The 15567-nt window shown below is 45.8% G+C and overlaps 1 protein-coding gene and 1 long non-coding RNA gene across 2 annotated transcripts in view; both read right to left on the minus strand.

Moving 5' to 3' along the window:
* CLIC5 (chloride intracellular channel 5) overlaps positions 1-10251 on the minus strand; it is a 59409-nt gene extending 49158 nt beyond the window's left edge. The window contains exon 1 of the mRNA XM_081906468.1: positions 9699-10251. Within this exon, the coding sequence (XP_081762594.1) occupies positions 9699-10163 (465 nt within the window). The 5' untranslated portion in view covers positions 10164-10251. The remainder of the gene's footprint in view (positions 1-9698) is intronic.
* A 565-nt stretch (positions 10252-10816) lies between these two features.
* Positions 10817-12733, minus strand: LOC309367399. Its single transcript, XR_014167134.1, has 2 exons — positions 12617-12733; positions 10817-11421 (listed from the first exon to the last, which is right to left on the minus strand). It is a non-coding gene; the product is annotated as an uncharacterized lncRNA (long non-coding RNA).
* Positions 12734-15567: the final 2834 nt, after the last annotated feature.

The following is a 15567-nucleotide window of genomic DNA, read 5'->3' on the forward strand; positions in this document are numbered from 1 at the left end:
CTTGCAGGCCCTGAGGAAAGATGTCAAGTCCCGCAGGGTCCTGGTCTCTTGTGACAGAGCATTCCACCAAGTCGAGGCCAGTGCTGAAAAGGCCCTGGCCCTAGTTGAGACCAATCTAACCAGCTTGCCCCCTTCATGGATCACTGCCTTGCCGTGGCAAAGGGGCTTGAAGAACAACAACAACAACAAGGTCCTCTGCGGGGCACACCAGGAGAGGCGGTCCCATAGGAGTGACTGCTGTTGACAAAGAGAAGCTACCCCACTAGGCAATCAGTTCCATGACACACGGCTGCACTAATCTGCATAGCACCAGAGATCTGCCTGATGGACACGACAATCTTGGACTGCAGCCTTTGAGTCAGAAGCATTGAGTCCATTGCATTCTCTTACGTACATAATGCTACATTGAAGTTCCTGGCTTGTGCCTATCCCAGTCTGTGCAAGTATCACATGACCATCGACATCCATGCAGATCAGAAATGGTCATCTCCTGCTTCTTTCACAATTCCTTCCAGCACAGATCCAACAGAGTGAGACGAGCCAGTGTGCAGGGTCCTATATACTAAAAGAGGACTCATTGACCAAGTATGGATCCTCTGGTGGCCAAAATAGAATCAACCATACAGAAGAAGAAGAGGGACCAGTAGCCTTTGGAGAACTGGGGTGTTTACAGAAGCACAGCAGGGAAAGCCCTGCGAAGGAAGGGAACCCTGACAGCCCAGTAAGAACTGAGCCTGATCAGTGAGCATGACGAGCTCAGGGGTTTGACTGGCATTGTGCTGGCAGTGCTGCATACCTTCCATAAATGAATAATATCCCGACTGCTGACCTAGTGAGGAGTATCACTCTCTTGCTCTCCTTCGAGATCTGCTGCCCTTATTCATTTTTAATGTCACACCTTGATACTTTTGTGCTAAAGTTTCCACAAACTTTGCCAGTCTAATTAGTCCTTTTTTCACATATCATTTTAAAGCAATCTGAAACCATGGTTCCCTAACTCCAACCCCTCATGTGGACCACTTGAAAGCCATTGAGGGTCTTGGTGGACCACTTAATGATTTTTCTGACTGTTGTAGCAATTGTGAGGGACTGTGGCCACGTTTGCATGTCCAAATCATGGCTTAACAATAACTCATGAACCTGCTGGCTCCAAAGGAAGAGGAGACTGCAGGCACGCTGCTCCTCACTGAGCCTTTTAGGTGCAGCAGCAGCTAAGTCAAGGTTTGGCTTAGTATGCAGTTTGACCCCAGGATTGTGGTGAAGGTCCCATCAACTGTAGCCAAGATAAGAGGTCATGGTTATGGAGGAGAGAGCTTAAATGTGAGTCGAAGGTTTGGACACTACAAGTTCCTCTCTGGGAGTCAGCACAGTCATTTGTTCTCAGGAAGTGAGTGACATGGGAAAGAGGCCTTTCACACAGGCCACTTAGTGCAGAGCCCTTTAGCTTCAGGAAGGAATAACAGGTTTCTACTGTCAAGGCTGAGCCATGGGCAGCAGTCCGAGATTAGCCAGAGGTTGGAAACCGAAAGCCAGCAGTCAGGATGGAAGAGGAACTTGCAGGACGACAGGAAGGCCTTGTTGCTCAATCACAACTCAATGGGAACAGGAGAGCTTTCCTGTCCAGGAGGGTCCAGTGGCCAGTCTGCAGCACACTGCTTGCCACAAAGACCAGCTGTCCACCAATCCCCACAGCCCCTGGCATCCCCAGAGCTGGAAGATGGAGGCAGTTGAGGCCTGCCCAAAATGGGATGGATGCAGTTCCAGTGTGGGCTCGTCACTCCTGGATGCATCCTGACATTAAATAAGCACAATGCAACTGGCAATATGTTTGAAAAAGCACCTTTCAGTGCTCACACAACTGCGCTCACATGAGGTAGACAGCAGCACCAGGCTCACTGGCTGGCCTCCTCTGTCACAGCTCCATTGTTTTGGAGTGGATGCTCTGATGTAGGCAGACAGAGGGACTCCCCACATGGCGGAGAACCCTGACAAGGGCGCAGAATCACACAGGAAGCCTCAACGTGCACAGCAGTCTCCCTTCTGCAGAGCTTTACACACACTCCATGTGGGGGGTGGAGCGGGGGGCGAGAAAGGCGAGGATGGGGTAACAGGCCAAGGCCAGCAAGTGAAGCCTCATGCTTCCTCTTGTGTGAGTGTCATCGCAGGAGCACCTAATGCCTGAATAAGTTCCCTGATTTGCTGTGCTTGGAGCTTTTATACTCTTGCTATTCTTAGATATTATCAAGCATCGAGCACACAGCCAATCAGCTCTTGAGGCCTGAGAGAAACTTTGCCCCCTGCTCAACTGTTTTTCAGAGGCAGCGGAGAAAGGAGCCAAAGAAAAGGCTTTACAGTCGTCAGTAATTAGACCTATCATAGACACCAGCTGAATCAACAGCAATGCAATGTTCAGAGGAATGAATATGTGAAATTAATTGCTCTTATCGGAGGAATTAGTTGCTTCTGATCAAACTGCTGCATGCTTTACTGCCATCTCAGCGTGCTTCACGTTTATGAGAAGGAAGGATATAGCACCTCAAAATGGCAGTGAAAACAATGAAGCAGCCAGTTAAATAATACTTTATGCTGAATGAGCATAGTTCCTCAGAACTTTCAATGTTTCTTCTGAGTAAGCAATTACACAGTCAAGGCTTGGTTATGTATATGGTGTTTATTGACCTGACTAAGGCCTTCGACACTGTAACTTGTAATGCCCTGTGGACTGTCCTTCTGAAAACTGGCTGCCCAGATAAATTTGTGAACATCATTCAGCTCCTCCATGATAATATGATAGCAACAATCACAGATAACAATGGCTCTCAAAGTGAACCATTTACAGTGGGATCAGGTGTTAAATGGGGTTGTGTTATTGCCCAAACTCTATTTTTTTCATTGCCATGATCCTACAACTGTCAAAGGGAAACTCCCCACTGCAGTAGAAATCAAAGCTCTTTAATCTGAGCAGGCTGAAAGCAAAGAGTAAGGTTACCATAACTTCCAACGCAGTTGGACAACGTAGTGTGTGCACACTCAGAGGGTGACCTCCAAACCATCCTAAATATATTCACAGCTTAAGGAAAGAGACTTCCGGGTTAGCACCATCGGCAATGGCGGAATTCCTCTGATTCAGAGGAACCCGCTCCGTGAAAATCGGGTCTTGCCGCCGCGGCGAAGGCAGAGACCCCTTAAAAATCCCAGGCGGAGGAAGCCTGGGAACTTGGGATTGGGCTGACACCAGGAGCGCCTCCCCTACTCGCAGGGAAACCCCTTTTTCGGGGCTCTGAAGCGACGTGGGGTGAGCAGCGCGGTGTCTTGAACCGACCACTACTTTTACGGAGTGAAGCCGCACAGCCGTTGCCGGAGAGCGCTGACTTTTCCCTGTGGACAATTGGACTCTAAACAAGTACCCGTGAGTAGAACGGAAAATTGGATTAAGAAACACTTTAATTTGGCATTGAAGCGGGAAGGTCTAAACAGGAAGTCCGCCTTCCGCTTTTTGTATATAAACTGAAGCAAAAATTGTGCAAGCCAAAGTCTGGAAAGTCGTATATAAAGACCTAAATTTCCTTCATTTTTAACCATCAAAACTCCTCTTGAAAGCAGGTGAAAAGAGGGGGAATTTCAACTGTTTAAGCCTGCGGAGAGAGAGTAAAGAAAGATAAATTTCCACCGTCTCAAACCTGGGAACGGGGTGTCAGAGATAGAAACTTTGGGGAGCCCATCAACTGTGAGTGGAATGTTTTTTGGCAGATAGTTAAAGAAGAGAAACAAATTGATTCCAAAGTTACCTTTTGCATTTAAAAGAAACAAAAATTTGAAAAATGAAAGTAACTTTCTTTTGCTGGACTTGCCTTCAAAAGACGGATACAAATAGAAATTGTTCCCTCTAGAGGGAGCTTGTTAAATTGTTGCTGGAGTCGATCTGGGGATTTCACAGCTGTGGAGATTAGGATCGTGAGACCAGACTCTGACCTTGAACAAAAATGGATATAGAAGAGGTTTTGGTGCTTGCTTTTTGCAAGACAAACGCTTTGCTGGAGCAGATGCATGAGAAGATCAATCTGTTGATTGATGCAGTTCAAAATTTTGGACTAACAGTGAATACTTATATAGAAACCACTCAGGACCCAACTCAGGAACCTGTTTTGACAGGGCAAGTGCAAATGCAGAAGACGATAGAGGAGGTTGCGGTTGAACCTCAAGCAAAACAAATGGATAGAACCGAGGCCCTGCAGGAGCATAAGCCGCTGTTTTTGAAGATTGAACCTGGAGTGGGCCAGAGGGGGCCTGGAGTTGTGGGGGTCCTTAATTTTGGAGGGACTTTGAAACATGCATCTAAATTTTTTCTGGACTACCTGGTTGAATGTGGGGAATGGGACTGTGGGGAATGGGCTGATCTGTTGAGGGGAGATGGAGATATTTTTGGGTTGGAGTTTCCCCGAGACCTGCTCCACAATGAGAAAGGAAAGAAATTAAGAAAGAGACCAACAAAAGACAAGGCAAGGTGCTGGTATAAACAAGAAGAAGAATCACAGAAGGGACATGGAAAAGACCTAAGAGCCTCGGACATAAGACTACCAGGTTGATGGAATGGACAGTAAGGTCTGACAAAACCCGAGACCAGCAAAAAGAGACGTTGGATGAAGATTGGAAGAAAGCTTTAAAAATTTATTTTGGGAATTAGGGTAAAATTTATTTTGGGAATTAGGAAAAATGGTGGAATGAAATTATTTGGCTTTAGTAGAAACGATATTAGGAGTTATGTATAAATAAGTATTAAGTTTTAGGATTTAAGGTATTTTATCGTAAGATAAGGTTAAAATAAATTAAGGTAAATTGAATGACAGAGTACTGTGAAAGATGAAAAGGATTTGCTGAGTTAACTGACAGGTTAGACCGTTAAGATAAATTATCTAATAAAAAAAAATTGAGAAAGATGGGAAGAATTTGCTGAAACAAATAACTAAACTAGAATACAAAAAGGGAGGTGTGAGGAGGTCGAAGAAACAAGTAAATGAAAGACAAAGAGATGGAATATTGGATGTGTGTTTTATTTTTTTCTCTTTTTTATTGTTATTGCTGTATTTTTCTATCTAATTTTATCTTTTTTTATGTGTACTTTTTATATATTGTAATGTTTATGTTGTTAAATTTTTTTCTGCTGTTTATTCCCCCCCCCTCTTTTTTGTAATCTCTAAACTTTTAATAAATATTATTTTTTTTAAAAAAGGAAAGCTTGGCCTATTGCTCAACATCCAAAAAACCAAAGTGCTGCACCAACAAGAACAAAACAACCCCTCTGCAAATCCAACTGAATGGTGTAATGTTCAAAAGTGTTGATCACTTCTCCTACATGGGCAGTTACGCTTCCACAAGGGCCAACATTGATGCCGAAATCCAGCATTGCCAGAGTTCTGTGAATGCAGCTTTTCCCGACTGAAGGGCAGAGCGTTTGAGGAGGGAAATCAAAATGCTTGTTTACAAAGCTATTGTACTACCAACCTTACTGTATGCTTGTGAAACATGGACCACTTATAAACACAGTCTCCAACTCCTCAAAAGATTCCATCAATGGTGTCTCCAAAAATTTTTACACATCACTTGGGAAGACAGGCAAACTAATGCCAGTGTACTGGAAGAAGCAAATATCACCAGTGTCGAAGCAATGATTCTTCAATATCAACTTCGTTGGACTGGTCATAATGTTTGGATGCCTGACTATCGTCTTCCAAAGCAACTACTCTATTCCCAGCTTAAGAATGAAAAGCGTAATACTGGTGGTCAACAAAAGAGGTTTAAAGACTCTCTCAAGGCAATTCTAAAAAAAAAGTAGTAGTATAAACACTGAGAACTGGGAAACACTGGCCTTTGAGTGCTCCAATTGGAGAACAGCCTTGACCAAAGGTGTCATGGGCTTTGAAGATGCTCGAACTCAGGATGAAAAGGAGAAACGTGCTAAGAGGAAGGCATGTTTGGCAAACCCTCACCATGATCAACTCCTGCCCAGAAACCAATGTCCCCATTGTGGAAGGACATGTGGATTCAGAATTGGCCCTCACAGTCACTTATGGACTCACTGTTAAAACCATGTTCATGGAAGACAATCTTACTCGACTATGAGTGATCACCAAAGAAGAAGACTGTTGCAAAACTCTTGTCCAGGCAGAAACAATGCGGCAGTGCTGCAATGCTCTTAATATGCATGCAGCTTAATGTAAACAACCCACCATAAGCAATTTTTACTATTTTTATAATACCTACTCTGGCTCAATATACAAACTTGTGGCTCACAATTAAAAGTGGTCATGCCATCATAAAATATGATATGCAAAAGAGCAGGTGAGAGAAAATGTAAGGTCTGGTCCGCAAGCATAGAGAGATTTGCGAATCACTTGATTTTGTGTATAAAACACACCCCTTGGAAACCTTTGTTCATTCTTTGCAAGTTCAGACATGCCACAAACACTCAGAAACTATTTGTTAGCTTTGTAGGTTTCTCCCGAAACAGTCTTTGTAAAGCAAACTAGTGTGATATGGGGCAGGCCTGTGTGTGGGACACAGTGTTAAAATTATGGAACCATAAATCGAGTCAGCTAAAAATGGCCATTAAATGGCCAGGCTTATATTGGGGGGGGGGATGTTCACAGGGGCATCCTTCCCACCCTCAACAACTGGTATCATAGGCTGCAAGCCTACATTCAGGGAGTAAGCACCAATGAACAGAGCAGAAGTTACTGCCAAGTAAACATGCATAGGCTTTGCATGCAAATATCTGTATATCAAGGTCCATCAATGTTGATTGCCTAGTGAGTTTCCTCCTTGTAAAATGTATCTTTCACTATCCTGTTTTATTAGGGAAGTACACCAGACTGGTACTAGAGAGTAGCACTGGGAGACTTCTGTTTGACCCCCTCCCCCCATGGCAGTTGATTTATGGATCCTTCAGGGCTCTATTCTGTCCCCAATGCTACTTAACAACTATATGAAGCCCCTGAATTATTATTTGAGAATGGTTAAACTGCTGTTTCTATTGCACTTTAATGATGTTTCTGTGTTTTAAGAGCTTGGTTTTATGGAATTTTATTGTTTCCCGTTCTGGTCTATGGATGTTTGGTAGCATATAAATATGCTAAATAAATAAAATAACTTTGAAAGTAAACATTGCTAATCACTACATATAAAATATTTAAAAGTGTATCTCAGGTATGTGCATGTGATGCCCACAGAACTTTCAGGGATTTTCAGTAATGATTGGTGTGAATTATCATTTGCATTATTATCTCTTAGGTGCTCTGCCAATATTATCATATCTGTTCAGTAGTGTCGAGAGCACTCTTTTCGGCTATAAAATAAAAATGCATTTTCTGTCGGAGTGGCACTGGGAGCTGCCAACATGCCAGTTAACTAATGAGCACAGTGCATCTCCCAGGAAGCATTCACAAGGCAGGACCCTCAAAGTTCTCCAGGCCAGGGCGCATGGCTTTCAGATGTTGGACAGAGCTCACTGGTGGTGGTGTTTTCCCCTTGCTGAGGAACCAGCACCACCCCTTAAGGCTCCGTCACTCTGTCCCTATTAAGTACACAAATGGACAGCAGTGCGCCAGGTTGGTGCTGTTGTCTTTATTTATTTTACATTTCATGAACAATCCTAGCTTAGGTTCCCCTAACACTTTTTCTCATTAGTAAACACAATAGGCATGCTTTAAAACTATTTTTTCTGTTAGTATACCTTTTCCTTTCAGTAAAGAAGTAAGGGAGCAATCCAAATCAGATCAAGCAGGATGTGTGGAGTTAGGAACAGGCACATCTCTGGTTGGGCTCAGAAGGGCCTCATCCAGATGAAGTTCTATATTCTCAGCCAGAGATGCATCAGTATAAGTTCTCCTTCCAGCAAAGCAGGCTGAGCCAGGATAAATGCTGAAAAGGGGGCATGGATGGGATGGGGCAGACAGACCCCTGTTCCAAACTTTCTTCAGCTTGGTGACACGATCTAGCAACCCAGCAGAAGGTGCACTGGCAAAAGAGTGGTGTCTAAAGGCTTGCTTTCCCTCTGCTAGGCTTAGCGACAGGGCTGGCCCTCCCATAAGGCAAGGTGAGGCAACTGCCTCAGGCGGCAGGATTCACAGGGGCAACACAGCTGGCCTCCAATGAACGCACTGCCTGCTGCAGAATGTTCTTTGGAGCCCAGATCTGCTGCCTCCTTGACATCCTTGCCCCCAGTGCCATCTCCACAGCAGCCTCTCGGCAAACAGGAGCTGCTGTGGGTCTCCTTCCACCACTAGGCAAGAAAAGGCAGGGGCTGCCCTCTGGGGTCTCCTGGGGTCTGCACCTGCCCAGCACAATTCAGAGAGCCCCCCCCCAAAATGGCTTTGCTTCCCACTTCAGCTGTCATGTCAGCTAAGGCTTATTTGATTCCCTGCTTGCTCCCAATGTAGATCTTTACGCCCTCCTCCTTCCCTGGTGAGGGAAGCCAAAGCCATTTTGTCGTTTGTCTCGGGTGCCAAAATGTATTGGGCCAGCCCTGCTCAGCAGCAGCCCTTCTCCTGAATGAAGTTTGAAGTTGCATCATTTACCCCAGTGCAATCCACTGAAAAGAATTTCCTATAGTTTGGATTACTCTGTTATATGTGATATATGCACCAATGGATCCTGCCCCTGCAAGTGTTACGTGGTAATCTACCTAGTGCTCAAAGGAGGGAGAACAGGATTCCTTGCGCATTCTGTCTTCTGATAGAGAGAAGGCTCTTCATCTTGGATCTGTGAAGTGTTTTGCCCATTCCCTCACCATGAATGATTGCATCAGAGGCATCACTTAGGAAGCCAGCACAGCCCATGGCTTCTCAATTCATGCACAATGGCACAAAAGCACTTCTGCCCAGACACCAGGTAAACATAGCAAACTATAAGCTTTTCTCAAGAGAGCATTGTCAGAAAAGTGACCCTGGAAATAGCCATGAAAGAAGAAGAAGAGTTTGGATTTGATATCCCGCTTTATCACTACCCGAAGGAGTCTCCAAGCGGCTAACATTCTCCTTTCCCTTCCTCCCCCACAACAAACACTCTGTGAGGTGAGTGGGGCTGAGAGACTTCAGAGAAGTGTGACTGGCCCAAGGTCACCCAGCAGCTGCATGTAGAGGAGCAGAGAATCGAACCTGGTTCACCAGATTACAAGTCCACCGCTCTTAACCACTACACCACACTGGCAGAGGGACAGTCTGAAATCACACAGGTACAGTTCTACTGAAGCCAATCAGGTCTGGCTGTGCAAACTGCCTGGACAGAAGACTGCCTAAGACCCCTCTCCAAGCTGGGCTCAGCAATTCACAAGGACAAATCATGCACATACTTAATAACTAATAACTACTACATAATTTGAAGTTATACTGTAGGAAAGCACAAGCTCTAAAGTGTGTTATTTTCTTCTGCAAAGCACAAGTCCTCCAATAGCTCAAAGATGATCACAATTATTATGGTAGTTTACAGGTTGATCAAATGTCCAAACCAGTTAGCAATGGGCAATTGTTGAGTAGCTTGCTTTTGAGTTACAAAAAGATTTCATCAGACAAAACAGCAAGGAAACAAGCAAATCTAATACAGACATTCTCCCCTCCCCCCGTGTCCAGCCCCCCCACCCCTCCAGTTAGGGAAATCTTAGTCTCATTCACATAATTGTGTATATACTTGGAAAAAGAACCTGCCTTAATGATGAGGAAAAGCTGAAGGTCCTCTTTCTGAAAGTTGTTTTCTTCTGAATTATTATTGCCGGGCAATCTGATGGTATTTTGAGCATTTCTGGCCATGCTGTGGATCTTCTTTAGAATGTGATCGGTTGAAGATGCTTTATTTGCAGAGGAGCTCCCTTTGTCACTTTGTGCTGGGCTAAGCAGCTGCATCTCCTCCTGATGTTGCTGACCTTCCAGAGCAAAAATCTCTCTCTGAAAGGAATATCGTTCTTCTTTCCCATTGCAGCTATACTGAGATGACAGAGAATCCACATAGCTGTTTTCCAGGCTCTCTCCACTTCTCATGTCCATGCAGTCTGTCACAGCCTTAAAAGAAAGGCATGCTAGGTCTTCACTGATTTGATCATAAACTTGTTCCGCTTCCTCTGAATTTGGAATTCCACACAGCCTAGCATTCTCTGCGTTTCCCACATTTTCCATGCTGGGCAGTTAGTTAAATCAGCTGCTTCGGTGATCTCTGAGACTTGGAACTAACTTGGCAACCGTGACAGATAAACAGTGAGAGTAAGCAATGTTTGTGGTATACTTTCTGAATGCATTGTTACACGTGACAGATTACCAGCAATCATTTACAGACAGTTTTAAATCAACACTCTCCTGACTTGCTCCCCTTTAACCCTTGCACTGTTCAAAGTACCTACACACGATTCTCAAAATAATTTAATGTTCTAATTTTACATCATGGTTTTTGTAAAAATGGGAGGACTAATAAAATGTAATTATTTTTGGTTTTGTTGGGATTGATCTCTTATCTATCAACAAACACACACACACTTTTACCATTTGAAGACTGAAAGCAACAGCAGCAAATGTTTGCTGGGTTGTTTTCTGTTCTGGATATAGGATGAATTCCCTTGTCATCTCATTGTAGGGACCCAATATCATGCCAGTTTCAGATAATAATAGTTTTATTTATACCCAGCCACTCTGGGTGGCTTCCAGTACATAATAAAACATCAAACATTAAAAACTACCCACCACAGGGCTCCCTTCAGATGTCTTCTAAAAGTTCCATAGTTTTTTATCTCCTTGACATCTGATGGGATGGTGTTCCACAAGTGTGCAAGAAAAACTGCATTAACCGAGTTTGTAAGACAAACACGAGGACTCTTACAAACATTCCCAAGCAATTAGGACTGGGGTACATTCATATGATAGGGGGGGGACGGAATCACAATGGAGATGTGTTGATAACACACGGCTTTCTCTGTAACACCTGAGTTGGGAGAGACTGTGCAGCTTTCGGGTGCCTGCATAGTGGTGGGCTCGGTGATGGTGAATAAGCTAAACCTGAATCTTGAAAAGACAGAGCCTTGGTGGGTTACTCCCTTTTCTAAGAACTGGGGACTGTTCTCCATGATACTGCTCTCCCCCTTGTAGACTGTGGGTAGAGTTTGAGAAAACTACGCTGGTGCAAGTCCAGGTGGAAACCACAGCTGAGTGCCTTTCACCAGCTTTGGCTGGCTCCCCGTATGGCTGTCCCTGAACAGGCCGTGTCTGGCTACTATTGGTGATTTCATGGCTGAAATCAGCACAATTCCCTCTACAAGGCTGCCTTAAGGTCTGGCTCAGAAGCTGCAGTTGGTGTAGAACACTTTTGGGGACATCTCACAAACAATGCAGGTGTTGAAAGCTGTGAACCGACCGCCAACTGACTTCAGTAGCACTGTAGCACCTTCTGCTTGTGGTTAACGCTTAGCTGGAATGAAATATTCAACGCAGCAATAGAGAATTTAAAATAATAATTTATTTGTCAGACAAATAAATGAGAGGCTCAGTGGTATATGGTTACCAAGCTCTGGCCTGGCCTCCTGCCATTCTGGCCAGCACTTATATTTCCTTAATCCAGCCCCCTTGCTCCTCCTGTGGCTGCCTCTGTCCAATCAGCCTGGTTGAAATTTCTATTGGCTGTTTGCTAGAACCAATCACAAAAGATACACCCACTTCCTTCTGTCCTTATATGGAACACAAAGAGCTATATATTGTTACATCTATAAATGACAAATAAGTAATAATATATCTTACATGTGTCTCAACAAGGAATCTTAATTACCAGCTCACCTCTTGCCCTCCTTGCCCTATTGCCTTCTAAAACAAATGGTTAATCTTAAATTTTTATCTTCAACAGATGTCAAGGATCTTGAGTTCACATCAACATTGAAAGATCTCCTTCATTGAAGGTTTCTAAACAAAAGGCCTGACAACTATATATCAGGAGTGCTTGATGGCGTCTCCTGTCTGGCAGGAGGCTGGGCTCATTTGCCCCTCTGGTCTCCTATTGCAATATGACTCTAAGAATCTAGCATTTCTTAAATCCTTTGCATAATTACATTTAAGCCAATATATTTAAGCTAATATATTTCATACATTATCATAGGTAGCCTTTTAAAAGAATAAAGCTTCTCAAAGTAAAAAGGAACTCAGTAAAAAACAGCTTCAAAAGAAGCCTCTTCAGTTTACACCCCCCCCCCTCAGCCAGCTGCTTTTCCCATTAGCTCTTCCCAACATTTAACCTTAGGAAGATACAGCTCAAGTTTTAATGGGAGGCCCATGGTATCATTTTACTATTTGCCCATTCCTAATTGTGTTTTCTCAGCCTTTTTTTATCTTCTGTAACATGCAAGGTCAGTGTCTGTAATTCCTTTTTTTTTTTTTTACGACTTTGAGAATTGTTTTCTGCTATAAATCGGGGGCCCCTTGTTCAGGAGGAAAACATTGCCAAGGTTCTTTCTAAGCAGCTGGTCTTCTGCCTGGCATGAAACATTTGAAAATCTTTTTAAGCTCATTTTAAAATATACAGGCCCTGATTGGAATATATAAGCTTTGATAAAAATGCAGGCTTATGATTAGATGCCTCAGCACTACTGAAGCACATTTATAGTTCACATTTTGACGTAAAAAGCTCTAGGCAGCTCAGGACTGAAACCTGAAAGACAGCCTGCAGCATAAACCAAAATGTAGCAGACTCTAGAATGCATTTAAATATGCATGCATATATACATACAAAGCTTTACACAAAAAATTGTGAAATTCAAACTGATATGGATATGATTTGACACTCACTTTTCCTTGTTTTAGCTTGCACTGAAGATAGAGGAAACTATCAGAAGACACTTCCTTGGAAATAACTTTGTTTAGGAATGTGATTGAAATATACTCAGAGTCGCAAAGTGATTTCATGCTCTTTATTCAGCTCATAGTGGTGAGGAGGAATGAATGAAAGTCCCCTCAAGGTATCTGCTTTATATACATTATTTACACAATGGGCTGCACATGATTGGCTAATTCTGGAATTCTACTATAAGCCAATCAGGTTGTGGATTCACTTCTATCTGGAGCATGATTGGGTGGTTCCTGCCAACCAATCATACTGCTGCATTGTTCTAAGACCAATCAGACTGCTGCATTCTGAATCCTATTGTTCTTGGACCAATCAGACTGCTGCCTTTTGGATCCTATTGTTCTAGGACCAATCAGACTGCTGCAGTTTGGATCCTATTTAACTCAGTACATAACACCCCTCCCCTCTAAGTTCCAGTCCTGCCCGGGAGGTCGCATTCATAGTCCTCAAGGTACGCCGGCGGCCTACATGTGCGTTGCGGCCTGGGGCGTTCCCTGGTCCGGGGTTCAGGTTCTGGCTCGTGTTCCAAGGATGCTGGCTGTGATGGGGCTGTTTGGTCTGGCGCAACCGGCTCGCTCAGTCGTGGTTCTGGTTCCGGTGTCCTTTCGGCCTCACGGGTCCTCTCTGTATTTACTGATTCTGCCTCTCCTGCTTGCCCCTGCTGCTCTATGGGCCTCACTGCCCCACTGTTCCCTTGGGACTCCTCTGACCTGTCCTCCTCCTCCTGGTTTTCTCCCGGGAATCGTCGCCGTATCTGGTCGCAGTGGCGGCGCCAGCATTGCCCCCCATCTGTTAGCACCTCGTACGACACGGGGCCAGTGACCCTGGTGACTGTGGCGGGTACCCATGCAGGGCCTGCCCCAAAATTCTTTGCGTACACTGGGTCCTAGGCCTCAAAGCTCCGGGGGTTCCTGCCTTCCCCCACCACTACCTCATCCTGAGCTCTATCGGAGTGAAGGCGGTCCAATCTGATTGCAAGGCGCCGACCCATTAGTAGTTCAGCGGGGCTCTGGCCAGTCGTTGAGCTGGGGGTGCTGTGCTGTGCTAGAAGGAATGTGGCAAGGCGGTACTCCCAATCCCCTTGCGTCATGCGGCGAAGGGTGTCCTTGGTGGTCCGCACCATGCGTTCTGCTTGGCCATTGGTGGCCGGGTGGAATGGCGCCGAACGGATGTGGCGGATGGCGTTCTGCGCTGTGAAGGTTTGGAATTCTCCTGACGTAAATGCAGTCCCATTGTCTGAGACGAGAGTGTCAGGAAGCCCGTGGGTTGCAAACAGCCTGCGTAGTACCCGGATGGCTGCGGACGTAGAAGTGGACGGTACCAGTGTGACTTCCAGCCATTTGGTGTAGGAGTCCACCACTATGAAGAATGTTTTCCCCTGAAAGGGGCCAGCGAAGTCCACATGCAGGCGTGACCATGGTGCTTGGGCGGACTCCCAGGACTGGACTGGGGCCCTTGGGGGATCTGGGCGGGATTCTTGGCAGGCCTGGCAGTGTTTGACCCAGGCCTCTATCTCTCCATCGATCCCCAGCCACCACACATAACTCTTGGCAAGGGCTTTCATTCTTACTACCCCTGGGTGTGTCTCGTGTAGGGCTGTGAGGACCCTTTTGCGGAGGGGCTGGGGAACAACGACCCTGCTTCCCCATAACAGGCACCCCTTGTGGGCTGAGAGTTCATGTTTGCGGGTTGTGTAGCCGGCAAATTCTGGCCCGGGGCTGCTGCTGGGCCATCCCCTCCACACCCAGTCCAGGACCCGGGAGATGACCCTATCTTTCTTGGAATGGTGTGCAACTTCTTGTGCCTGAATGGGGCGGTCGGGAAGCAGCTCCAGGCTCATAACCTCTTGTGCAGGTGCTGGGCGGGGCCTGTTTCCGGTAGTGGTAGCCTGCTGAGGGCGTCCTCATGGCCCATCGCCTTTCCAGGGCAGTGAATCAGTGCATACTGGTAGCTGGCAAGGAAAATTGACCACCTGAGGACGCGAGGAGACAGCACTTGGGGGGTCTGCTTTTCAGGGGCAAACAAGCCAAGCAACGGTTTGTGGTCAGTCACCACGGTAAAGGGCCGCCCATACAAAAAATCATGGAATTTTTTTACTCCCTTCACGATTGCCAGACCCTCCTTGTCGATTTGTGAGTAGTTCCGCTCGGTTTCGTTGAGTGTCTGAGAAAAGTATGCCACCGGTACCTCTCTTCCATCCGGGAGTTGGTGTCCCAGGACAGCGCCGATGCCACAGGGTGAGGCGTCGCATGCTAGCACCACCGGCAGCCTCTTGTCGAAGTGTGCCAAGACCAAGTTTGAGACAAGCAAGTCCTTGACTGCCTGGAATGCGGCCTCCTGGTGCTGGCCCCACACCCAAGGGGCCCGCTTGTCCAGGAGTCTGTGTAGGGGCTCCGCTGCCTTGTGGGGAAGGAAGGAATGGTAAAAGTTCAATAGTCCCAAGAAGGCCTGAAGTTCAATCTTGTTCTTGGGCGCTGGGGCATCACAAATGGCCCGTACCTTGTCCCCAGTCGGGTGGACCCCTACTGCGTCCACCATAAATCCCAGAAAGTCCACCTGAGGCACTCCTAGTAGACATTTTTCCTGCTTCACCTTGAGACCCGCCGTCTGGAAACGGTGCAGAACGGTGCGGAGGCGGTCCTCAAACTCCTCTGGTGTGGGCCCGGCAATCAACACATCATCGAAGAAGGGGGTGACACCAGG

Source organism: Podarcis melisellensis (assembly GCF_964234715.1).
Source record: "Podarcis melisellensis genome assembly, chromosome: 3".
In the NCBI taxonomy this organism is placed as follows: domain Eukaryota; kingdom Metazoa; phylum Chordata; class Lepidosauria; order Squamata; family Lacertidae; genus Podarcis; species Podarcis melisellensis.